This window comes from Callorhinus ursinus, unplaced genomic scaffold (assembly GCF_003265705.2).
Source record: "Callorhinus ursinus isolate GAN/ISIS: 27379988/994484 unplaced genomic scaffold, GSC_fseal_2.0 scaffold85, whole genome shotgun sequence".
Classification (NCBI taxonomy): domain Eukaryota; kingdom Metazoa; phylum Chordata; class Mammalia; order Carnivora; family Otariidae; genus Callorhinus; species Callorhinus ursinus.
In genome coordinates, this window is record NW_027397147.1 from 545,310 (window position 1) to 571,360 (window position 26,051).

General features: G+C 40.6%; 2 protein-coding genes across 2 annotated transcripts in view; one reads left to right on the forward strand and one right to left on the reverse strand.

The window, feature by feature from the left end:
- Positions 1-939: 939 nt before the first annotated feature.
- ZP2 (zona pellucida glycoprotein 2) overlaps positions 940-26,051 on the reverse strand; it is a 30,647-nt gene continuing 5,535 nt past the window's right edge. Inside the window, exons 2-18 of the mRNA XM_025855432.2 lie at positions 13,282-14,676; positions 10,932-11,238; positions 10,753-10,841; positions 9,724-9,807; positions 9,240-9,334; positions 7,519-7,671; positions 6,640-6,681; positions 6,122-6,283; positions 5,286-5,382; positions 5,011-5,192; positions 4,141-4,267; positions 3,328-3,515; positions 3,153-3,244; positions 2,930-3,054; positions 2,581-2,770; positions 1,205-1,340; positions 940-1,130 (exon numbers count right to left, since the gene is read on the reverse strand). Of these exons, the coding sequence (XP_025711217.2) occupies positions 1,005-1,130; positions 1,205-1,340; positions 2,581-2,770; positions 2,930-3,054; positions 3,153-3,244; positions 3,328-3,515; positions 4,141-4,267; positions 5,011-5,192; positions 5,286-5,382; positions 6,122-6,283; positions 6,640-6,681; positions 7,519-7,671; positions 9,240-9,334; positions 9,724-9,807; positions 10,753-10,841; positions 10,932-11,182 (2,139 nt within the window). The 5' untranslated portion in view covers positions 11,183-11,238; positions 13,282-14,676 and the 3' untranslated portion in view covers positions 940-1,004. The remainder of the gene's footprint in view (positions 1,131-1,204; positions 1,341-2,580; positions 2,771-2,929; positions 3,055-3,152; positions 3,245-3,327; positions 3,516-4,140; positions 4,268-5,010; positions 5,193-5,285; positions 5,383-6,121; positions 6,284-6,639; positions 6,682-7,518; positions 7,672-9,239; positions 9,335-9,723; positions 9,808-10,752; positions 10,842-10,931; positions 11,239-13,281; positions 14,677-26,051) is intronic.
- ANKS4B (ankyrin repeat and sterile alpha motif domain containing 4B) overlaps positions 20,334-26,051 on the forward strand; it is a 15,974-nt gene continuing 10,256 nt past the window's right edge. Inside the window, exons 1-3 of the mRNA XM_025855433.2 lie at positions 20,334-20,587; positions 21,443-21,487; positions 22,753-22,995. Of these exons, the coding sequence (XP_025711218.1) occupies positions 22,832-22,995 (164 nt within the window). The 5' untranslated portion in view covers positions 20,334-20,587; positions 21,443-21,487; positions 22,753-22,831. The remainder of the gene's footprint in view (positions 20,588-21,442; positions 21,488-22,752; positions 22,996-26,051) is intronic.

The window sequence follows — 26,051 nt, forward strand, 5'->3', positions numbered from 1 at the left end:
AAACTGGAAGTAAACTAGATACCCAAGAATGAGGACTGTGGCTAAGATAGAGCCATGTAGATGGAATCTGATATAGCTATTAGCAGTGAGGTAGTTCTCCATACAGATTAAGTGGTTCTAACAAGTTAAAAAAACATACAGCAAGTAGGTAGAACATATGAGGATTCCACTTGTGTTAAAAGATTTTTTTTTTAAAGGGGGATTTTTGGACAAGTACACAAGAGACTTAAAGGTATGGCTAGGAAGACAGACTCATTGTTTTATTACTTAGGATTACTGTAAGCATGTATTATTTGTGCATAGTTAAATTTAAATATAAATCTAAGAACTTGCGTCCAGGAAGTACCCTAGGCTTTAAATCCATACCTCTGAGTGAAGAGCCATCTGACAACAGGAGGATGGGTCCTGGGAGACTTACTATCATTTTCTCTTCAGTGGTGCCCGTGGCTGGGGACAGAAAATGGAGTTAGTGTCTGACCTCTGGAATAGTGACCAGTAGAGAGAGGTGTGCCGATGGATTTCTTAGAGCACATCTCCGCCGAGTCCCCGGCTCTATGTGGGTTTTCCCCACCTTTGCAGGAGAGGGCATATACTTTCCTGTAAAAACAGGATAAACTCTCCAAGAATAGCCCAAGAAGACTAAGTTCCCAGTCCACCTAGACTCCACAACAGTAACTTTTCAGAGTCATCTCTGCAAAAGATCAGGCTCCAGTCCATGTGCAAAACCAAACTTGCCCAAAGTCTGATCAAGAACTTGCCATCTCAGCCTTATCATATGGGCAGGGTGGACGGGGCTGAGAAGGTTTCTTGGAATACGTGAAGAGTCCTAACGAAGTCCTCAATTTTTTCCTTTATTTTATGTGAACTCTACACCACACATGGGGCTCAAACCTACCAGTCCAAGATCAAGAGTCATAGGCTCTACTGACTGAGCCAGCCAGGTACCCCACAGCCCTCATTCTTAAAGCTTCCAATTCTGAAAGGATAAGGCTTGCTTTGAGGACTCACAGTAACAAGGACTTGAAATTTTTACCTCGCCGCTGTCTGGATGACACAGGGCAAGTCACAGAACACAGAGGGGAATCAGGAGAGAGTTGATTGCAGATTAACGCACTGCAGTGGAAGTAGACCTGGAAATAGAACAAGAGTGAAGTAGAACCGATGCACTAACATTCAACCTGTCCCGGGTGACTTAATCGCTTACCAGGCTAGAGAGCACTTGGGCCTGTGATACAAAGGCAAAGGTCTTCACATCAAACCTCTGATAGTGATTAGGATATGTCACGGAGGAACCAACTGGATGGAAGGTGGTTCTGTAATTGTCCAGGTTGTATTCACAGCTGGGAGGCACACACCAAGGAAGAACATCAGCCACATTATCCAACCCACCCCCTGGCCCCCCTGCCCCAAGTTTGACTCAACACTTGCCCAAATTCATCCACATATATTCTAACACCATTCAAACTGTTCTACCTTCTATCTGTGCCTTTAATATACTTTCTGACGTGGCCTATCCAACAATATCAAGTCATGGGTTATACATGCCAGTTCTATTTTTCTAGCCTACAGTGATACAATTTAAGTACCTATTTGTTTGCCAGCTAAACCTATCAGGAGCTACAAGTGTTGTATGTAGTTCTTCTCACTGGCTTAATTCTTCCTACTCATCTGAGTGCCTAGTATGTCCCAGGCAGTTAGTATAGGTCAGTGACAAAGGTAGAGAACTCCTGCTACTTTATCTCTTTGATGGCAGTTGATGATAGCTGTAAGGAAAATTGCATGTAAGGTGGGGCTACACATAATCCTGGCACAGCCGTGTACCTGGAGTTCAAGAGCTTAGCAACAGATTACAACAGCTTCAAGGAAGGTAATGTGCAGTTTCCATCCAGGTGCAGATGCCTGCAGGCAGAGCTCCCAGGACAAATACCAATTCATGAGTGTGTGTAGTTACAACTTAATAGCATTATGGTCTTCAGGCTAGAGTCAGATAGGCTTTCAAATCCCACCATTTACTAAATATTACTTTGGGCTAGTTATTTAAGCAGCAAGCATGGGTTTCTTCATGAAGTGAGGTGGCTAGTATATTTCACAGAGTGGTGAGGTTCAAATAATGCATGTGGAGTACATAGCACCACACGGGGCATGTGGTAGAATAGGAACTGGAGATCTAGTCTCTCCAGATCAAGAGTGTTAGAGCCAGACATCCTTGGGGAGGATCCGATTCTTTTAAATTCAAAGGTAAGAGGAAAGCATGAATCATGCTATTGGACTAGGGACTGGTTACTAATGAACACAAAGATCAGGGCCTTTGTTACAGAGTGCTCTTTGAAACCCAAGAGGGTTTTATCTCTTCATGTCAATTTTGTTTCTAAAAGTTTGTTGTTTTGTTTTTTTGGTTTTGTTTTTTTGTTTTTTTGTTTTTTTGTTTTGTGTTGTTTTAAATAATCCTTACTCCCAACATGGGGCTTGAACTTAAAACCAGGATCAGGAGTCACATGCTCTACTGACTAAGACAGCCAGATGCCCCTTCACTGACAATTTTTGATTAGCTGAGCTACCTTATGGGTTGAGAATACCTACCCATCTGTGATTATATTCCACTGGGGGAGGGAGTCTGGGTCCATGGTGGATGTTGCCCAGCAATCATCTAAGACCAGCTTGATGTTGGGGTCAGACCTATTAAGGACTCTTAGTTCCAGGTAAATTGGTTGGCGGAGGTATCTCACCACAGGGTACTCCCTGTCCCCATAAGGTCGAAGGTAGGATTTATCTGAAATGGAATGGAAACATCCTCAGTACTCAAGCTGTTGATGGTGGCAGTAGGAGCTAAAGCATCACTAGTGCTCCATTAGTCTGGCAGCATCAGAAAGTCCAGGCAAGATTTCCCTGAAAGTCTTTAAGCAGGACTTCTTAGGTTGTGAGGTCTCACCTGGGTAGGTTTGCAGGCTCAAGGCAAGTGGACCTGGCCTCACTGAGGCCATTGGAGGAGGAAGACTTTGGACATCGGTCTTTATTAGCAGGTCATCTCTGCTGTAATGGCACCTCACAGTCATTCTGTAACAAATGGGGGGAGGGGTGAGGTGGTAAGATGAATTTTAGGTTAGAAGATGGCTTTAACTTAATGTGGAGCTTAAGTAGCAATTGCATCACACCTGAATTCACTATCTCTGGAAATTGTGCGTGGAGGGAGATCCGCCCAGAGAGCATGTATTTCATTTTCATAAATGACTTTGTCATCCTTGAACTTAAAATTAGAGAAAGGTTAGAAGTGGGTGACCAGTGATCTTACAGTCCAGTCTTAACACCTCATAATCTGCTGGCACTCACCTTATATCTTGTTCCGCATCCATTCAGGGGGATGTGAAACAGCGTCAGCCCTTGAGATGGAACCTTGAAGGTAGGTCGGCAGGACGAGTCTCCCACCCTGAGGGTATTCAAGTTTAGAGCTGGTTTTGTTTGGTGGCTGTAGACCTTGACATCCATAAACCCATCCTGGGTGCACAGGTCACCTATAACTAGATAAGAATTTAAAGAAACATGTTTGCCATGTTAATGGTCATCTACTAACCTTCAAGTGTGGATGAAGAGAAAACCTTGAGGGGCTAAAGTGAGTTGAGGGTCAGATTATGGCTTCAAGTGTAATGTCTTGTGTCATTATGTCCCTTCTTACAAGACTCACAAATCCTGATTGGTTTGGGGAAGGGAATGCAGGGTGGGAGGGCAGTTGATGAAGGAGCTAGTTTTTCCCATTGGCTTGACTGGATACAGGTTAAGTAAGAGAAGCACAGGGGCAGAGCCAATACTGAACAAAAAATACCTACTCCACGTCCTTGAGGAATCTGTAGGCATTTGGGGGCAGTCTTTTAAACTTTTGTAGGCCTTCTAGTTACAGGTTGGAATCAATCTTATTTAGGTGGTGGGCTCAGGCTCCTAATGCAGAACATATCCAGGCTACTTAAACATGGATCCGTTACAGCGAGATCTACCCGTATGTATATTTTGAAGGTGTTTTCTTCAGGCTCTGTTATAGCAGCTACACTGAGATTTCTGATCTGATCAATTTCCTCAGAGTATAAGCAATACAGTGTCTGAAACTGTTTTCCCATATACACAAGAGCTAAGGGACAAAATGTTTCTTACCTATAGAAACCGGTGACTCACAGACACACTCGGGATAAACCACCATGGACACAGTCTCCACTTTAAAGGCAAAGGTCAGCTTGAGTGAAGCTAAGTAGAACTGATTGGGTAGGCATTTTTCAGAGGACTGAAATGAGACAAGAATTTTGATTAGCAGCCACAGCCCTGGGGGCCCAGAATAGCCCACAGTGAGGCAGGCTATACACTGTATACCTGTAGGGCACACTCCAGAATTAATCGGGTTTCCCTTTAAACCAGAAGAGAGCCTATCACTTCTCCAGATCAGGATGACTTCCTAGGCAGAAAATTTATTGCTTTGAACTCATGCCCTGAAATACCCAGCTCAGCATGCTCTTTGTACTAGACACTAAAGCCTGAATTAACAGATCCGATTGCAAAGAGCCGAGTCCTCTGCCAAGCCAGGTCTGAGTAAAAAGGACTCTACAAATGTTGTCAGATGTTATTGCAAAACACACATACCCCGACGTAAGATTACTCTCTGCTGTCCCTGGCAATTGCATCTGTCAAGAATGGCCTCAGTGAGAACAGTTGAGGACGCTTTTGTTTGGATCAAGCTGTCCTATTTTTAATAGGGCGTTAAGAGGGTCATCATTAACGACTTAAAAAGCAGTTCAATGAACTGAGGGGAAAAAAAAGAAAACTTTCATTGCAGTGGTTCAAAGAGGCTTGGTGTTTGAGAGTGATTTTCAGTTACTTGATAATTCACTTAGGCAAAGTGATCAACTGAGGCCTTTCCGAGTTTGAATCCATTATATGGACAGTTAGAATTTATGGTCATCAGCTGTATCCTAAAGACTGTGCTTCAAGCCAGGCTTCCATAAAGCTCAGTGGTTCATGATAAGAACATACTTTCATTTTGAGAAGAGTTTTGCTGAAGTGCAATCTCAAGCCCTTGGATTCTTCCTTCTTGATCCCATGGTCATGCAGCTGGCTTACGGCAAAGTTCCTGTTTTCAAAGCTCACAGATGTTAGCTTCCCAGGAAACTCTGGTATGGTGAGCGTCACATGTGTGGCATTACAGGTCACGGGATCTAGAAGGAATGGCCGACACAATGCCTATGATCAGCTTTAGTCCCCATAACAGTGTCTCCCACAACTGGAATTGCCCTTTCCTAGGGCCTTACCTGACAAACAAAGCATTTGTGTTGTTAAGATGAGCTTCTGCCCAAGAGATTCTTGTATCAATTTCACAGGTGCTGTGTAGAGGTGACTGTTACCTTGCTGAGGGTGGGGTGGAGGGAGAAACATTTTTAAAGACATCCGTTTACTTGAATTTCTAACCAAAGCTAGAAGAATCATCAGGGCAAACATATTCTCAAGTATAGGGCACTATTTTGGCCTGAGTAGAATTTAAGCATTTTGTCCAGGTACTGTTCATCAGGTGTTATGATTACAAGATTTTAAAACTAGAACACCTGTCAAGTTAGTGTTGTCTAATGGTAGGACCTGTAGGTGATTTCTAGGCAGATGTGAGCAAAAGCTGATTTTATGGTAACAGCACTCAGAAAAGGTTTACGGGACTCTGCGTGCAGTTTATACTCAAATGTGTAACAGGACTGTTCTTGTTAAAATGGCTGACATGTAAGTGCTTGCTTAGGTGCCAGGACCTGTTCATTAACTCATTAACTTCGTGTCTTGATTGTTGGCCCCAAAAGCACCAATTCCTACAGTAGAACCATATTATAGGAAAAGGATAAAACAGAACACCTTAATTCATAGAAGACTTAATACCACCCTCTATCACATTATAGAATGATTATACATCTATGGGAAGAACAGGTCTGTTTTGTTCACCCTTGTATCTTTAGTCCTCAGTGCAGGGCTTAGCACATGGCAGGCATTAAGATACCTGTGAAATCAATTGTATTCTCAGTTCATTTGAAGACATGGTTGAGAGGACACTTGGACTTAGAAATACTGGTCTATGCTTGGGTGGTGGTACAAGAAGATTCACACCTACCACGTAGTGAGTCACTCCAGTGGCATTGAATGACATTTGGATGCTTAGCTTGTTCTTATCAAAGAAGAAATTATATCCTTGTGTCATGGCCTCCTTAAAAGTCAGAGTTTGGACTTTTACACCATCACTAACCTCCATGATCCATCTCAGAGTCTTGGGTTTCTAAAGACAGAAGTTTCATTTAGAGGGCTGGTGCTCACCTTAACCCTAAGACTATTTGTCATTTTAATATTTTATTTTTTATTTATTTTTAATATTTTGTCAGAGAGAGAGAACACACACACAAGCAGGGGGAACCGCAGGCAGAGGGAGGAGGCGGCTCCCCACTGAGCAAGGAGCCCGATGCGGGACTCAATCCCAGAACTCTGGGATCATGACCTGAGCCAAAGGCAGACGCTTAACCAACTGAGCCACCCAGACATCCCATATTCAATATTTTAAGTCAGGATTGAAGTTAGGTTACCTTTACTATAAACTAAAGGTTACTTAGGTCTGTAATTTAAAAATTACTTCCATACCGCATTTTCATCAGCCATGCCAGGAACAACATTAAAGGTAAACTGGAAGAAAAGAAACCATGATGTGAGGCTTTGAATTGGAGGAGCAAGTTTCTGAAATCACGCTACCTGACACTATGTGCAAAACGCCCAGAGGAACTGCTGTGTAGTTACACCAAGAGGCCTGGTTGTGGCACATACTAAGAAAAGGCACACGCCCAGTCAAGAAAACTAGCTGTGCCCTCAGGTATCATTTCATCTCTGAGCTTCTGATGCCGTAAGGCAATTGGAAGATCTAAGCTCCCTTCCAGTTTTAAGTTAAGACAATGGATTCTTAGATGCACATTTTTTACCTTTGTCCATAGGAATCAAGATTTAGGTCAAGCCATGCAGTTCTATCATTGTTATAACAAAGTATGAATATATTTTTTGTCCATTATCAATATTAGTTATGTTAGACTATAAAATTCCTGAATATGTAAATGGAATGTTTTGCGTTTTTACTATATGCTATCATCTGGCATAGAACCTGGGGCATGACAGCTATTCAGTTTGTCAAATGATTATTAATGTGATTGCAGCTACCAATGGAATCTTTTCTACTGCTAGGTATGGTGTGCTGAGCACTGTATATACCCTCTAAATTCTCAGTGCCACCTATAAGATATTTTTTAATTTTTTTAAAAATTTTTTTATTGTTATACCACCTATATTATTGTCCCCTATTTTGGACTTGGAAACAAAGGCTCAGTGTGGTTAAGAAATCAATCCAAAGCCACTCAACAAATTAGTAGTGAATACAGGATTGTAATCCTGATCCTGTTCCTAACCCCAGCTCTGTGTAGACCACCACATTTCCCTTATAGTAGCCATGAGAAGCGGTCAGCCTGCTTCACTCACAGACATGGAATCCTTTGTGCAGATAGTGGATCCTGCATGCTCATGGGTTTCTTCTGCTTGCACAACTGGACAGCTGATCGGATATATGAAAGCCATATGTCTTGAAGCAGTACTGTTGTCTGTGAGACTGATGGTCACCTGGTGCTGGCCAAACTGTGTAAATGGCATGGTAAGAAGAGTTAAGTGCTGGGACCTCTGCGGGGAAAGGCAATTCCATAATACCATTGGACCCAGCTGAGTGGCAAAATTCTTGAGGTTACCAGTACCACAGGCTCTGGAAGGTACCTCATTCCTCTATCAACAGATTCTAGAGCTAACCCTTTTAGATATCCCAGGAATACTCCTGTCTTGGCAGCAAATAGCTCCTTGAGCTTCAGGGAATGGAGTTCTATTTGAGTTCTTCTTGCCATTTACCTTTGTCTGAATATCATGGTTCTAGCTAATTTGGGGCCTCTACCCAAGTCATTCAAACATGTATTGAGTACCTATGTAGCAGCCATTGTTCTGGGTGCTGGGCAGAGCCAACTTTGGTATTTCCCCTGGTTTAGGGAACTTATAGTTTCAAGGGACAGCCACCCTTTCTCTAAAATATTAATATCTTAGGCTTTTTTAGGCCACATATTATTTCTAGCATATATTTATTTTAAGTCCTTTAAAACCTAACCATTCTTAGCTCAAGGACCATTACACACATGCACATGTGCATACCATGGGCTACATGTGGCCATCCACAGGTTTTAGTTTGCAGACCACTGTTCTACAGGAAAGCAACTCTAAGCTCTCTAAAAGTTGGTAAGGGCTATTCGAGAAAGGAAAAAATTACCAAAGATCTGCACCATGGAATTAGATTAAGTGGCCAGTTAAACAGATTTCTACCATGTACCTCAGACCTAAGTCATGAGCTAAATAAACTAAGTCTATACCTTCCAAATTCCCCAAGTGATTCTTTGTGCACTACAAGCTTGAGAACTGCTTGGTGGGTTTCTTTTTACTGCTCCCAATAACCCTGATTAGGCAGTACCATTGCTTGGCAATAGAGAAAACCCTATTGCTCAGCTGCTGCTTGCCTTCCCACACCTGTTTTTATAGCATAGCAGTTCTGTTTGCCAGCACCAAAATAGCCTTCCATTTCCCATGGAGGTTACAGATCAAAATAGCTCATTTTGAGCATTTGTTGTGTCTTGTTGCTGTGACAAGTTCTTCATCTGCATCTTATCATTCATCTTTAGATACCCTTTGGAGAGGGTACGATAATCCCCCTTTTCCAACGAACAAGCAAAGGCTTAGAAAGGTTAGCTCTCTTGCTAGAGATCTCAACTAGATAGTGGTAAGGCCAGGACTCACACCAAGGCCCCAACTTCAGGGTTTCTCAACCTCAGCATTATTGGCATTTAAAGGGGGCCACCCTTTACAATGTAGGCTATTTAGCAGCAGCTTCAGCTTGTATAGACAGCCCCCCACTCCAGCTGTGGCAGACCAAAAAGGTCTTTAAAAGGTCTCCAAACATTGCCAAATATCCCCTAGGCAGACAAAACAGAAAGCAAAAACAAAACAAAAAGAAAAAAAACAAAAAACAACCAACTACCACCACCAGGCACATTGACCACCCCTGGTTGAGAATAAATGCTCTACCCTCAAGCCTATATCCCTAGCTAGTAGGGTTACTAGTAGTAACTACTAGGATACTACCTCCCAAATCACTCCTCAAAGCGATTACTTACTACTTTCCTGGCACAGGTCTCAAATGGGGCCTTCAGGGTGAGTTTTTCTGGGTCCAGGATAGAAGTGCAGTTCAACAATTCAAAACTAAAGGGATCTACAGAAGCCAGAGCAAAGGGCCAAAAAGTACATTTCAGTGACAAAGTAAACCAAAGCTACATAGCCAAGACTGCCAATCCATTTCTAAGCTACTTTAAATCACTTCCCTTTTTATTGTCCCATGTGGGTGATAAAACCCAAGCTTTGAGAGATGCTGTGATTTGCAACTAAAAATTTCCCAGGGGATTCTGAGATAAAACAAGTTTCTAAGGAAAGACAAGGTCTTCCACTCTTGGTGACATCATGCAAATCAGGGACCCCTAGGGTATCATGGGAATTGGATGCGAGTTGCTCCCAACTATGTATTCTGTTCACCTGAAAAATGGGGCTAGCCTTGAGCCAAGGGCTTTCTACTAAGACTAAGGTAAGAATATACACATTACCTACCCACCACAGATGCATGCCATTTTTTGGTGCCCAGATTCCTTGGAAATTCCACTTCCATTCTATTTTCATAGCAAATGACAGTACCTGAAGAGCAAAGGAAGCATTTAGGGTATCTCTGAGCTGCAGGAGGCAGGATTCCTACAGAAGTGTATGGAGGCACCTCTTCTCCAATAGGCATCAAGGAAGGATACCATTTGAGAGAGGCAAAGCTTGACCCCCACCCTCAAGGAGCTCACAGATTGGTGGAAAAAGATATAACTATTGTGCAAGAAGCTGTAAGAAAGGCCCCAGTTAAATGCCTGGGGCTTTCTGAAGTTCTAGTCTAGGTTTAACCATGCATACAGGGACCAGGCTAGAACCTTGACAGTGAAGCTGATGGAGGTGGGGATGGTAGGTCTGTGAAGAATTGGAGAACAAATGTTCTGTCTAAAGACTTTTCAACTTGAAGTTTAAAAAAAATGTCCTAAGTGGAGCACCTGGCTGGCTCAGTCGGAAGAGCATGAGAGACTCTTGATCTTAGGGTCATGAGTTCGAGCCCCGCGTTGAGTGTAGAGATTACTTAAACCTCAAATAAAATGCCCCACATAAGCCAAAGGACCCTTTTTAAAGGCTAAATTCTACCTATAATCTGCTACTCTACATCCTCCCGCTCAGGTGAAAGTTTGAAAAGCTCTTATAAGTGGAACAGCTCCAATTTTGTCTGTTATGCTGATGCTTTCCTTAAGCAGGAGTTCGTATTTGAAAATGATTGCTCCTGAAGATGGGCGCTTAGCATTGTGTTTTGCTGTTCTTTGGATACCATACAGCTTGAGCAATGAGGGAGTAAAAAGTAGTACAGGTGTTTTGCAAGATCTTTTGTTTAGCTAGTATAGCGAGCCCTAGGTAAGCAATGGAAAAATTTATTGACTTGGTCAAGGTAAGAAAGGGGGTGAGTGGAGATTATCTGAGCCACGTTTAGGTTTCCTGGCTATCTAGTTGCAACCTGTTTTAGAGATGCTAAAGGCATTTCCCCTCCCCCAACAGGCATACCTGGGAAGGCAGGATTCCCCAGTTGAATAACACCTACTGAGTTCACTGAAGTCATAAGGATGAAGAATAAAGAAAGTGACCTGTAGGTGCTAAAAGGAGATTTGGAGAGAGTTAAGGAGGAATGAATTTCAGCAGATAAAGCCATTGTGTCCCCTCCCTCTGCTGCCAGGATTACTCACCTCCAATCTGCACTAAACCAGCTTGAGGGACTCCCACCATCTCCTTTCTGTCTGCACGCCATGGCCAAATATATCACCAAATCAACCAGGTAGGTGGGTGGGCTCCTCTGTGCTTTTTTTTTTTTATAGCAGAAAACAGGATGTGACCCTGCCCTCTCCCATTGGAGACACCTGAGTCTTCTCCAGCCCTCCCAGCTGAGAGGGAGGGATTTGGGACAGGTGAGGCTTTCTGGAAGGCCTGAAGGAAGCATAGTTCTGCCTTTTCTGACACTTGGGTTTCGGTTATTCTACCAGGTGCTCCGCGGACCTGCCATGAAACCAGAGTTCCCTGAAATTGGCTCCAGGTGAATGAATTGGTGTTTTTCTCCATAACACTGGGCAAAATTAGTTTCTCTGGGCAAAGTATTTACAACTCCAATGTAGAGAGAAAGAAGACGGTGGGTTTTATTGAGGAAAGAATATCTCTTGTTCATATCACCTTTCCTTTATGTAACCCCTAGCCTTCTGGCTATGGTGGACATTACTCTGGCAACGTGCATGCAGTACCTTTACAGAAAATAGATGATATATTATTTCCCCCAAGTATAAATTTTAAGCATACTGCAAAAAATTTAGACAATTATAGAAGGATATAGAGAAAAGGAAAAAGTCACCTGTAATCTTGCCACTGCTAATATTTAGATATGTAACTTTATGGACTTTTTATACAAACACCACACACACTTAAAACCAACAATGTGGGATCAAAGTTTAAGTTCTGTTTCATAACCTGCTTTTACTATTTTACATGTCATGGACATTTTCTATATCAAACATAAAGATCTCCATTACCATTTTTAAGGTTGCATCATGTTCAATGTCTAGATAAATCAGTATTTAACTGTTCCTAATGATAGACATTACAAAAGTTTCCAATTTTTCATCATCATAAACCATAATATGATGGACATGCTTGTATATTTCCCTGCTTAACCCTTGGGATGAATTCCTGGAGGTAGAAATTCTGGGTCAAAGAGCATAGTGATTTAAATAAGAATGTCATATTGTGTACCAGTTGGGAGTTTACACATGGGGAAACTGAGGCAAAGCAACTTACCCCAGCCTGTTGACAACTGACTGTCAGAGCCATGTTGAGAACTCAGATTTTCTAAGCCCAATCAACATATCTTTTCAGCATCTCTCACTGCAATTTGAGACACCTAGATGTCTGCAACCCATGTTTTTTTAAATTTTATTTTATTATATTATGTTAGTAACCATACAATACATCATTAGTTTTTGATGTAGTGATCCATGATTCATTGTTTTCATATAACACCCAGTGCTCCATGCAGTACATGCCCTCCTTAATACCCATGTTCTATTAATAGGTGATTAGTGTTCAAATTCTGTGCAAGTCATGGGGTCACATTTGCAATTATTGATTTATGTGTTGTCTTTGTGGTGTAACCTTAGGAGTAATTTCCACTCCCTGTTATAGGTGTCTGAAATACAATTGTAGGTTAGAGTAGTATTTCCCCAAATTCCTTGATTAAAACATCACATGGGGCTCTCATTAACAGCACAAATTCCTGGGTCTCACCCAAAAGCTGTGGAATCAGGCTCTCCAGGGGAGGGTCCTGGGTAGATGTATTGTTTAACAAGCACTACAGGTGAGTCTTAAGATCAAGGAAATTTGGCAAATACCTGGAGGGAGGGAGGCAAGAAAATGAGTGGTTGCTAGCAGTTAACTTCTTCGTGGGAATTAACCCATTATGTTATATGGAATTGGGGAGCTGGAGCAAAAGTCAGGACAAACAAGTCTCTGGGAGTAGAGATGGTGACAGGATTTAGATTCTGAGCAGAGGCACGATAGCATTAGTTACTCCTTTCCTCTGAAGTACAGTTTCCAAAAAGTGACACCTTTTCTGCAGATGTGAAGGTATTCCACCATGATGGGTTAAGGCTGTGATGGGAAGGCAGGAGAGCATGGAGTGTGGGGGGAAGATTCAGAGAGACCTGGTAAGAAGGTGGTGAGAGAGGCAATAGGCTGATGTGTTGCTCCACCTTCTGAGGCCCCGCCCCCAAGTTCTCTTCCCCCCCTGGCCCCCATACTGTGCTTTTTCTCTAGAGTGTTAGGTCTTGCTTTAGAAAGGGCAGCTCTGGTCTCAGCCCCAAACTGGGGTTCTGTGAGACTAAGGGGCAGCACAAAAGCCCTGAGCAGGAGGCATGGAGAGGAGGACCACTGTGGGCGCTGGTGAAGGTGGTGAGCACACCAGAGACTAATTTCATTAGCACACTTTGCTAATCACTACAAGGTATTCCCTTTCTCTGAGTGGGTCTCTCCCAGAGGGTCCTTGAGGTGACTTACCGCTTGCTAATCACCAGGCATTTCTTGAATTTTAGGTTGTTATGCATAAGAACAAGGCAGTGTTGTTGTCTTATTTGGGCAGGTGCCCTCCTTACTTCTGAAAACAGTTCTTATAAGCAACAGTTTACAATTCTTAAATTCCAAGCTTATTTTCTACAATATAAACATATTAATTGAAGACAACCTAAATGTTATCATCAGAAGATGGTTAGATAAACTATGAATATCTTCAGATACTGAAATGAATCTGTGGATTCAGGTGGATCTGTGGATGCTGATACTGAAGATGTCCACAATGAAATTGGAGTTTTAGAGGTGTATAATTAGTATGTTTTCATATTTTACTTAAAAAAAAGAAAAAAACTACGTGTATGTCTGTATATTTATGTGTCTGTGCATGGGTATATAAACGTGTATTTGCATTGGAAATCCAGGAAGGCATTTCCAGAGAGCTAACCATGTTACCCAGGGGAGGAGACCGTGCAGGTAATCAGGCAGTCCAGCCCAGTCAGGCTATGCTCGCCATTTACAACTGTTGTCGGTTGTGATTGGTTTGTGCTCTCTTTCTACTACTGGTTGTAAATATATGTACTATATCATCCATAGGAATAAGGAGGTGGGAAACTCCTGTTTTTCTGACTTATTTTTTTCTGTATTGATTGAATTGTCTTGGTGATAATATAACAATTAAAATAAAGTGATAACAGCAGTAACAGATCTGAGTTGTATTTAAGTGATCAGTGTAAGCCATAGGATCAAAGGCTCATGGGTTCACACTTCCTAGTATAAAGGGATTAACACCCAAGTGAGTGCATTTGGCTCATGAGGCTTCTAAAGTCCATATCCCTATTGTAAAATGAAGAAATGATGCCTAAGAGGTTTGGTAACTTGCTCAAGATCATCTAGAAAGTTAGCAGCAGAGCTCCAGTGATAAACTAGGTCCTGATGTCCATTCCCAAGCTCTTTCTAATTCGTTATGATTTTCTCTTTCTCTTTCTGTCTCTGTGTGTGTGTGTGTGTGTGTGTGTATGAGGGGGTGTTTTAAAACTCCGTGCTTCTCTTGCAGTTTCAGTTAGCTTTAGAAGAACAAGATGGCATTAATTAGAATTTAGCAGTGTAAGATAAATAAGAAGTCTAGAAACTTCTACCAACTATGCTAATACAGCTTAAAATAGCTTTCAAATGTCAGATATGAATTTAACTTGAGAAAATAAATTAGATTGTGTCAATGAGAATGTTCTTGAACATCATATGGTAGTTCCTTTAACAGTGTAACTATACAGTGTTAATGTCATTTTCCCCTCTGGTTCTTTAGACAGATCCAAGTTGAATAAGCCTCCTGATAGTCATGGGCTCAGAAAGAACTGGGACAAAGGCATACGAAGCTTCATCGACCTGTAAATATAAAGATAGGGACGCTTAGGGAAATGGAGGACAGAAAAGGCTCAGTTCTAAATAAAAACCCATTTGCTAAAAGTATAAACACAGATTACTTCATAGGTAGTAGCTAGGGCAGTTGTTCCCACAGAAATAGAGAAAAGATCTCCTTAGCAATGCAGCATATTCCTTTTAGTTGATATTAAAATTCTGAAGCTGATGTGGAGATCTGTTGGAAAAGTCACAATCTTCCACCTCTACCTCTACTCCCATCTCTTAACAATATGTTTTGAGGTCAGCTTATTTTTTTTTATTTTTATTATTTTATTTATTTTTAATTTTTATTTATTTTTTAAAGATTTTATTTATTTATTTGACAGAGAGACAGCGAGAGGGAACACAAGCAGGGGGATTGGGAGAGGGAGAAGCAGGCTTCCCGCCGAGCAGGGAGCCCGATGCGGGGCTCGATCCCAGGACCCTGGGATCATGACCTGAGCTGAAGGCAGACGCTTAACGACTGAGCCACCCAGGTGCCCCTTGAGGGTAGCTTCTTCCCTGTGCCCTTCATTCCCCCTTGAATCTGGCTGGTTTGACCAACTGAATGTGGTGGAAAGCCTTGCTCTTTTTGTATTTAGAGGTAGAGCCTCTAATTTAACTGAAACTGAGATCATTAGGGTGGGCCATAATGCAGTATGAGGTGTCCTTAGAAGGAGAGGAAATTTGGACAGAGGCCTACACCGAGGAAAGACAATGTGAAGACACAGGGAGGAGATAGCCATCTACAAGGTGAGGAGAGCTGCCCAGAACAGTCCCCCACAGCCCTCAGAAGGACCCAACCCTGCTGACACTTTGATTTCAGATTTCTAACTTCCAGAATTATAAGAAAAAAAATTCTGTTGGCTCAGCCACCCAGCTTGAGGCACTTTGTTGTGGTAGCCCACTAGAAGACAAATACATATTCTCAGATTGAAATACAACTCTGTGTGACTATAAAATATGTACTCTTTTTACTGTACCATGGTAAGGGATAGGACCAAAAAACCCAAGTCCTAGTTGTTGATGTTACTGAAGAGAAAAATGCGGAGGAAAGAGAAGTTTCAAGAAAATGCAGTAATTATACATCTATGATTGACCTAAAGAAGGCTCCCCCTACTACTGCTTCTACTCTACCTCTTCTTCTATTTCCAGTAGGATGACTACTAATTTACATTCATTGAGTAATGATTACACACCACACCACCATGTGAAGTATTTTACAATTACTAACTCTAGTTACTTGCAACAACCCTGTAAATAATCTGTAAATAATATTACTTGCAATACTCTGTGGAGTTTTCTCTTCATTTTACTGGTGAGGAAATTGAAGCTCAGAAGTAATCTGCCAAAATTAGTGATGGAATCTAATTTCTGGTTTAGTGTCCATCAGTCTCTAACCTAAGAATCTATGTTCTTAACCACTACTGTATTAGAGTTTTGTTTCAACACAATGCACGGTGTTCACATTTGCCTGGTTTCCCATCCAACTATCAGCTTTGAGAGAGTTGAATGGTTTTGATGGTATTTGATGATCTGCTAATGGGTGCTATAACATACCTCCCTTGTGGTAAATTCTGCCATCTTGAAACAAAATGGCAGCTGACACAGGTTTTCCAGTGATCATTGTTCTTGCAATTTTTATAAGAACTTAAGCTTTGGGTAAGTATTCAGGTCATATGATTTTATTGATTGACGTCTTCAATTCACAGAGCCAGTAATTAATAGAGAGGGGAAAGGGCAAAAAGAGAAAGAAAATTTGTCTAGCTAACAGAGCCAGTTGATTGGAGTGTAGAATTTAAATTCATGGGCCCTGCTTAGACTATCCAGCATTCACATTTTAAAGAATTTGTTTTTGGAAACCTTTATAAAACTCTCCACTGTTACAATGTAATGCCATCTGGGATTTAGCATTTATAAAATGTGCAGTTAAGAGATGCCAAGAGATTCCTCATGCAAACCAGATGGTACAATAACAGCTCTGTTTTTCTGGCAGAGAAACAGGGCTTCGAATGGCTTGAAACTTATGTGAATAAATTAAGCCCAATCAATACTTCAGGAACATTACAATTTCAATAGTCGACTTACCCACCTAAATATTTTCATAAATGTTTTCATTTGGAGAAGAAAAAAAAACAAAAGGGCAGACAATGGTTCCTTTGATCGCCTCATGTTTGTATTTAACAATGTTTCTAAGAAAAATACCACCAATGACCTTGAACGTGGGAAAGAAAGTTTCTCTGTATTTTAAGAGTGATGTATGTGTTTAAATGAGAAGCAGGGTTGTTCAATCTCTTTTGAATAGGAAAAATCCACATCAAATGTGTTGAAGAGTTTTATTGCTGTGCTGAAGAGGAAAAAAATACATGTGTAAGTGACATTTTCTGGATAATGGACTTGAAAATGTCTTTACCTCAACAGGTAGGTTTCTCACAAACCCAAGTTCAGAACATAAAGTCGTGTATTAATGATGCCTCTTATGACCTTGCTTAATTCCTTTAAGTTTTCTGTGTAACAACAGGACTTTTGTAATCCCTTTTAATTTTTTTCACTTTCTGTTATTGCTTTTATTTTCATTAAAATTCATAATAAGATGCTCATTAGCTGAAGTAATCTTGTTAAAAGCAAACGTTTTGCTTAGATCTTTTCTTTTTCCTTATTAGGTGAAAATGTGCTTCCCTACCATACAAGTGAATTTCCTCTGTAATTAGGCATGAATAGCTTTGGAGAACAAATACAGGCTGCTTTTGTGAAAACCAGATCTCTTGAGGTTTAGGGGACAATCTCATTAATAAAAATATGTGTTTCTGGATTGCACAAGCCATTGAATTTCTTTCCCAATTAGCAGTGAATGGTTTTTCAGAACAAAGGAGAAGTTGGTTTCCACTTTGCTGGCATTGGTTTTCCTTGGGGTAGACTGGAGGTACCAACTACCACTAATATTTGTTCCTTCCATCTCTCTCCCTGGGCAAAGGAACACACAGGACTCTGTTTTATACATAAGTCAGAATCCTAGGTAAATTCTCCATTCAAGGGCTACTTCCTCTCAGCCAGGATTGGACTCCAGGGTAGATAGGACAACTGTTTATAATACTCAGCTGTCAGGTAGCTGGGCGGTGGCAGGAGAGGCTGTAAAATTATAAACACAACAATGAAGAGTGGACAATGCCTTTGCTTTGCATGGAGGAGGAGATCCATTAGTGAGAGACTCTCCAAGTGCTTTCCCTCGGGGCCCAATTATCCCTGTTTTCTGTGGGTCATTGGCAAAATGAAGTGTTTGGGTCTACGGGCCTCTCAAAAGTGAAATAGTTAAATGCTTGAAATGTCAGATAATAAGTGAGTTTTTAAGAAAACAAAGGAGGAAAGCAAGCCTACTCCCTTTGAACCTAAGTGGCAGCCAGAGGGACATAGAAGTCCCTAGCTGGATGTTTCTCTAAAGTTATACTAATACGGCAGGAGTATAGGCAGGTGGGGGAAGGGCAGGTTTGGTTAGAGAAAGTTGATGAGGGCCTTGACTTGCTTGGTAATAGAACAATTGAGGAGAAGGTCATGGACATTTAAGTCTGACCCTTAAGTCTCTCCACCAGTGTGTAGGGCAGATATTCTTCTCTGACCTTCAGAGAGCCCAGCAGCATACTGTTGGAACAGACTCACCTACTTATTTCCACAGGCCAATTACTATCAAAACATAAACTCAAGCCACAGTTGCCCCACAATTCTCCAGACCTCTCATGAGCAGTTAGTGTCTAAATTATATGCAAATCTGTCTTATTTTCATTAGTCTCTGCCCTCACCATCTTCTACCAATTTTGTTTCCTTCGTACTTTGAGAAGTACAGTAGAAAATAAAAATTACTAAGCTTTACTTCTCTCTCTCTCTGCTCCCTTAGCCACAATCACATGGCTTCTTTCCATTTGTAAAACCATACTTTAGAGTTTGTAAGGAATTTTAGCTCATTTCACCTTTACTATTATAAGCTTAGATGATGATATGATCATGAGCAATATTCCCCGATTTTATCCACAAAGAAATAGAGATTCAAGTAGATGCTGTAAGTTCTTCTAGATCATATGGACTTCAGATCTTCTAGGTCCAACCCTCTTTTGTCAACCTCATCTTGAGGGAATGGGTTAAGGAGGCTCTTAAAGTTTGGGATTTATTTCTGCTTTACCTCCCCTTCCCAACCCATTCTTTTTTTTTTCTTTTTTTATTATGTTATGTTAATCACCATACATCACATCATTAGTTTCTGATGTAGTGTTCCATGATTCATTGTTTGTTCATACCACCCAGTGCTCCATGCAGAATGTGCCCTCTTTAATACCCATCCCCAGGCTAAACCATCCCCCGACCCCCTCCCCTCTAGAACCCTCGGTTTGTTTTTCAGAGTCCATCGTCTCTCGTGGTTCGTCTCCCCCTCCGATTTCCGCCCCCTTCCTTCTTCCCCTCCTGCCAACCCGTTGTTTTGAAGAAGAAGTTTTTCCAAGGAAATGCCAAAGTGTGCCAGGAGATTTACCATAAAAAAAAAAAAAAGCTCAGATGTCTTACCATTTCACAGAAGAGTTTAAGTCCAAGTCATGAGTACTACTGGAGTTGAGAAACTCTTCCTTCTCCTCCATTTTCAACTCTTCTTCTTCTTGTCTATAATTGCTCTGTCCTCCTTTATCTTTGCTTCCATTCTCATCCTTATTCTCCTTCTTCCCACCATTGTTATCATCATCATCATCTTCATCTCGTAATGGACTCCTTGTTTAATGGCACTTAGCATTCTACTACAAATAATCCATCTTTGAGAAGCCCTCTCTCAGGTTACATATGATTTTCTATTTTAGAGTGCATTAATGAATGCAGTTATGTTTAAAGTGGCTCATGCAAAAATTAGTTGAGGAACATTACCTTGTTCTCAAAGTATCCACAATCATGTTTGAATATTTCACTCTCCCTGGGCTAAAAAAAAAAAAATATTTTCCCCCTTTTCAAATAAATAATGCTGCTGCCCTCCACGTTGCTTATACAGCTTCTACTGGTGTTCTCATAGAAACCACAAAAAGGAACAAACATTGACCCTTGGAGCTAATTATTGTGAGGGGCTTGCAGATGAAAGCGTTGTACTTTCTCAAAGTGAACAGATACTTTATCTTGGAATAAAGGCTTAGACAAAAAGAGATAAGAAGAATAAACGTTACAGACTTTGAAAATAGGTCTTCCTCACTTCAGTTACATGGACTATTATCCAAACATATTAAAGATTTTTGTGGGTGCCTGAGTGGCTCAGTCATGAGCCTGCCTTCAGCTCAGGTCACGATCCCAGTATCCTGGGATCGAGCTCTGCATCGGGCTCCCTGCTGGGCAGGGAGCCTGTTCTCCCTCTCCCTCTGCTGCTCCCCCTGCTTGTTCTCTCTCTCTCTGTCAAATAAATAAATAAATAAAATATTTTTAAAAAAAGATTTTATTTATTTATTTGACAGAGAGAGACACAGCAAGAGAGGGAACACAAGCAGGGAGGAGTGGGAGAGGGAGAAGCAGGCTTCCCTTGGAGCAGGAAGCCTGATGTGGGGCTCGATCCCAGGACCCTGGGACCACGACCTGAGTCGAAGGCAGATGCTTAACAACTGAGCCACCCAGGCGCCCCAAATAAATAAAATCTTTTTAAAAAAGACTTTGTAACAATATGGGAAATAACTTATGGTGGATTAAAGAGAGGAAAAGACAATGCAAAATGGTATGTATTGGATGGTAAAAACTATGTAAAATATATACCACAAGAGAATATATAAATAGTTCATCGGCTATGTAGGTTGATGGGTTCTAATTTTGTTGTTGTGTCTTCAGAGGACAGGGTCTACGTTGAAACCTATCATCTGATATTTATTGAGGCCTGCACTTGTTCTATTAGGTGGGCAGTTTTTATAAATATTTTCTGTGTGCTTGAAAAGAACATGTATTTTCTATTGAGTATAGAGTTCTGCATAGGATTGTTAAGTCAAGCTTTTTCATTGTGTTCAGATCTTTTGTATTTTTACTGATCTTTAGTCTGATTGATATATAACATTTAGAGAGTGTATTAAAACCTCCTACTGTGATTGTGGATTTGTTCTTTCTCTTCCAATTCTATTAATTTTTGTTTTTTCTATTTGGGGGCTATGTTATTATGTACATACAAGTTTAGGACTATCATATTTTCTTGATGAATTGTTCCTTTTATCATTACATATTATCTATCTTTATCCCTAGCAATTTTTTTGGCTTAAACTATATTTTGTCTGATGTAAATATAGCTATACCATTTTTGTCAGCATTTTCCTTTTTTAAAGAGATTGTATTTATTTATTGAGAACAAGAGAGAGAGTGCACATGCATGTGTGTGGGGGGTAGGGGCAGAGGGAGAGGGAAAGAGAGAATTTCAAGCAGACTCCCTGACAGGTGCAGAACCCAAAGCAGGGCTCGATCTCACCATCCTGAAATCATGACCTGAGAGGAAATCAAGAGTTGGACGCTTAACCAGCTGAGCTACCCAGGTGCCCTCGTCAGCATTTTCTTGATAAAACTTTTCCATTTTTTGCTTTCAGTTTTTCTGCAATTTTATATTTTAGCTGTGTCTACTGTAAATAAGATATGTCTGGGTCTTCTGACTGATGAATTTGATCCACTTACATTTATTTTTATTACAGATAGATTTGGACCATGTTTTTGGTCTCATATTGTGCTCTTTATTTACACTAATTTTTCTATTGTTTCCTCCTTTCCTTAGGGTGGAAGCTTAAATTACTGATTTATTTCTCCTTTTCTGAATCAGGTATAAAAACTGCTCATTTCTTCCCCAAGCTCTGTTTTAACTGTATCCTATAAATTTTGAGATGTTGTGTTCTCATTTTCATTCAGTTCAAAATAAATCTAATAAAGGATTTTTGTCCAAAATCTATAAAGAACTTTTATAACTCATTAATAAGGTAATATCCCAAAGAGAAAAATGGGCAAAGAATTTAAATATAAGATGTAAGAATGGCTAGTAAACACATGAAGATGTGCTCAACATCATTATTCATTAGGAAATGTAAATTAAAACCAGAATGATACCACTTCACACCCACTAAGGATAGCCATAAACAAAAAGACAATAGAAGCTGCAAGGATATGGAAGAATCCTCACCATCCATTGCTGGTGGGAATGTAAAACAGTATGGTCACATTGAAAAACAGTTTGGCAATTTCTGAAAAAGTTAAATATAAATTGCCACATGACCCAGCCATTCCACTCTTTGGTATAAACATGAGACATAAAATGAGACATAAAAATATATGTCTACACAGACTTGTGTGAATGCTCATAGCAGCATTATTCATAAAACCAAAAAGAGGAAGCAATCTAAATGTCCATCAGCTACTGGATGAATAATGAAAATTTGGTATATTGGTATAATGGAATATTATTCAGCAATAAAAAGGAAGTATTGTTACATACTAAAAAATGAATGAATCTCAAAAAATTATATGAAGCTAAAAAAAAACCCTAGACACAAAGACTATATATTTTATGATTCCATTTATATGAAATGCCCATATAAAGCAAATCTATAGAGATAGGACACAGATTAATGATTTCTTGGGGTTGGGAACGGGACTGGGGATCGACTACAAATGAGTGTGAGGGATATTTTGAGAGTGATAGATATGTTCTAAAATTGGATTATGATGATACTTGCACCACTCTGTAAATTTGCTAACAATCATTGAATTAAACACTTAAAATGGGTGAATTTCATAGTATAAAAATTATACCTCAATAAAACAGTTTTAAACAATAGACCTCCCCCGTGAACTAGACTAGTACATTCTGTGCCTAGATGACCAGTATTACATTGCTAACGGATATAAAGAAATTAAATGTGCCTTACAACACTCAAGATGAACACAGGAGTCCTTAATACTCAATGTCATGGCCATGCCAGAAACGAAAGGTCCAAGTTCAGTGCCATGAACCTTTCTGGCTGACTTCCATGGAGGGAGGCTGGAATGAGCTTTGTCCTGGGGTGACACTCTTTCTTGTCACTGATTAACCAGCTTTGTAGGAAGGCTGCTGCACTGACAACCTGCTCTGCCTGGAGAGTGATACCTGGCCAGACTTTGGTGAGCAGAAAAAATGTCTACTCGCTACCACCAAGCTGCTAGTGATAGCTACCTGGAACTTTTGAAAGAGGCTACCAAGAGAGATCTGAATCTTGCTGATGAAGATGGCATGACTCCCACACTCCTGGCAGCCTACCATGGGAATCTGGAAGCCCTAGAAATCATCTGCAGCCGAGGGTAAGTTCAACCTGCTAGTTTTGATTGGAGACGGTGCTTCTGATAGGATTTTGCAGACAGCAGCAAGAGACAGGGAAGTCAGTGAAAACTCTGTCCTTTATAGATTGTCTAAATAATTGTCTTTTTAGAGAAAGAGAGAAAACTGCCTACAGGTGCTCTTTTCACACTAAGAACTGGCACCATGGGGATGGCTCATCCCTTATGAGCCACACATGGAAAGATTCTGAACTTTAAGGTTTTATTATCTGCCTTGGAGGTGGGAGATATATTTTAATTCTGTGCTTTTAAAAATCTTTTCCATGAAATGTAAATGGTTGACTCTTTAAAAATGAATCACTATTCTACTTGACTTTTTTTTTTTAGATTTTATTTATTTATTTGACAGAGAGAGGCACAGCGAGAGAGGGAACACAAGCAGGGGGAGTGGGAGAGGGAGAAGCAGGCTTCCCACTGAGCAGAAAGCCCAATGCGGGGCTTGATCCCAGGACTCTGGGATCATGACCTGAGCCGAAGGCAGACGCTTAACAACTGAGCCACCCAGGCGCCCTCTACTTAATTTTAAGATATCAATCTTGATTGGAACAAATGATGTGTTTTTATTTTATTTTATTTTTTGTCTGTGCCATTATAATCCCACAGCCTTTTATTAATATTCAATCCTAATGCAAGCCCATGATTCTTAGATGAAGTAGTTGACTTTAAAACTATAAAAGGGAACCTCAGCCTGTCTGAACTTTATTATCTCTCTACTATTAGATATATACACATGCCCACTGCCCCCCCCCAATTCTAATGCAGGAATTAGCTAGCTCTTTTCTTCTGCTTGTTACCAGAGGGGCTAGGCAGTGTTGGCAACTATAACCCAACAGGAGTAAAGAAAGGAAAAAAAGAAAATGTTAATAAAGGAGCTAAGTGAATTAATTTCAATTTCGTACATATTTATTTATATATATCTGCAATGTGCCAGCCATTTTACTGGCGACTGGAGATGCTGTGATCAACGAGAGAGACACCATTCCTCTCCTTATGGTGATCAGATTTAAGAGAGGAAGATGGAAATTAAGTAAGTCATGTATGTTACAAAGGGGGAAAGAGACAGCACCAAATAAATAACACAGGCAGCTATCCAATCCAGAGAATGAGGGTAGGCTTTCCAGAGCCTTGAAGCTGGGACTTGAAAGGTGAGAAGAAGCTGGCCAGAAGATGGAAGGAAGAATGCTTCCCCCAAATGGGAGCACTGTGTATTCAAGGCACTGAAGCTGAACATGGCTGGATGTGGCTTTAATGGGGAGAGGCCAAGTTATAAGGGGAGAGACCAGATCACAAGAGCCTTGTAAACGCTGCTGGGGAGTTGAACTTTGTCCTAAAGCCAGGGGAAGCCATTGTCAGGTTTACGCAGGGTAGCCAACCTGGTAGATTTGTGTTTACAAAACTTGCTCAGGCAGCTGTATAGTAGTCACAGAAAATGTTCAGGGGCTGTTTTAATGGTTGACATGAGAGACAAACTGGACGAGGGCAGTGGCAGTGGGATGGGGAGACAGGGATGGATTTGAGCGGCAGTTTGGATGCAGAATCTATTACAGTTGACTGGATGTTGTGGTGGGTGGAGGAAGAGGAAGGTAAGGCCCCTTTGTTCTGTTGTGTTAAGTTGCCCTGGAGCACATAGGCTGAAAAAAAATGTCTTGTACAGGTTTTCTTAGGTTCCCATATTGACCATAGCTTAGGAACTGTGTGAGATCAATTTGCCAATTAGATTTAAGGGGGTTAGAAAGGGAAACATTAAAAATTGAATTTAGAAGTTAATCAGTCATTGATCATTAACAGTGGATCACGTGGTAACCATTAATATCCAATATCTGGCTTTGGTAAAAATTAAAAAGAATAATCTCTCTTTTTAAAATTTAAAGATGAAAAGCAATAACTACATATATTATCTTATACTTGGAAGATGGCCCCAATTAACAAAATTTCATTTTGCCTATAAAGTGTACATGAATTTTTTGTTTTGTTTCATTTTCTAATGGAAGCAAGTTATCTTCTTCCCTGATTCTTTTTTAGATTTTATTTATTTATTTATTTATTTGACAGGGAAAGAGAGAGAGAGCACAAGCAGGGGGAGTGATAGGTATGTTCTGCTGAGCAGGGAGCCTGATGTGGGGCTCGATCCCAGGACCCCAGGATAATGACCTGAGCCAAAGGTAGATGCTTAACTGACTGAGCCACCCAGGCGCCCCTTCCTCCCTGATTCTTAAAGGACACACAAATACTGCAAATTTTTGCATCATATTAGAAAGCCATATTTAATAAAGTAAAAATCAAACCAATTTTCACAGTCATTAACATTTGGGCATAAATCCTTCCAGATTTTTTCCTTTGAGAACATGTACACACAAGAACATTTTTCCCCCTTATAAAAGGCAATTATATTATACAAACTATTCTGAAACCTGCTTCCAATTATTTAACAACAGATTACAGACGGTTTGCACTTTTTTTTTCATTTGTAACCTTAAAGGAGAAATCTGTGCCACTGTTTTTTTTTTATTTTTTTATTATGTTAATCACCATACATTACATCATTAGTTCTTGATGTAGTGTTCCATGATTCATTGTTTGTGCATAACACCCAGTGCTCCATGCAGAACGTGCCCTCCTTAATACCCATCACCAGGCTAACCCATCCCCCAACCCCCTCCCCTCTAGAATCCTCAGTTTGTTTTTCAGAGTCCATCGTCTCTCATGGTTCGTCTCCCCCTCCGACTTACTCCCCTTCATGCTTCCCCTCCTGCTATCTTCTTCTTTTTCTTTTTTCTTAACATATCTTGCATTATTTGTTTCAGAAGCACAGATCTGTGATTCAACAGTCTTGCACAATTCACAGTGCTCACCATAGCACATACCCTACCCAATGTCTATCACCCAGCCACCCCATCTCTCCCACCCCCCACCACTCAGCAACCCTCAGTTTGTTTCCTGAAATTAAGAATTCCTCATATCAGTGAGGTCATATGATACATGTCTTTCTCTGATTGACTTATTTCACTCAGCATAACACC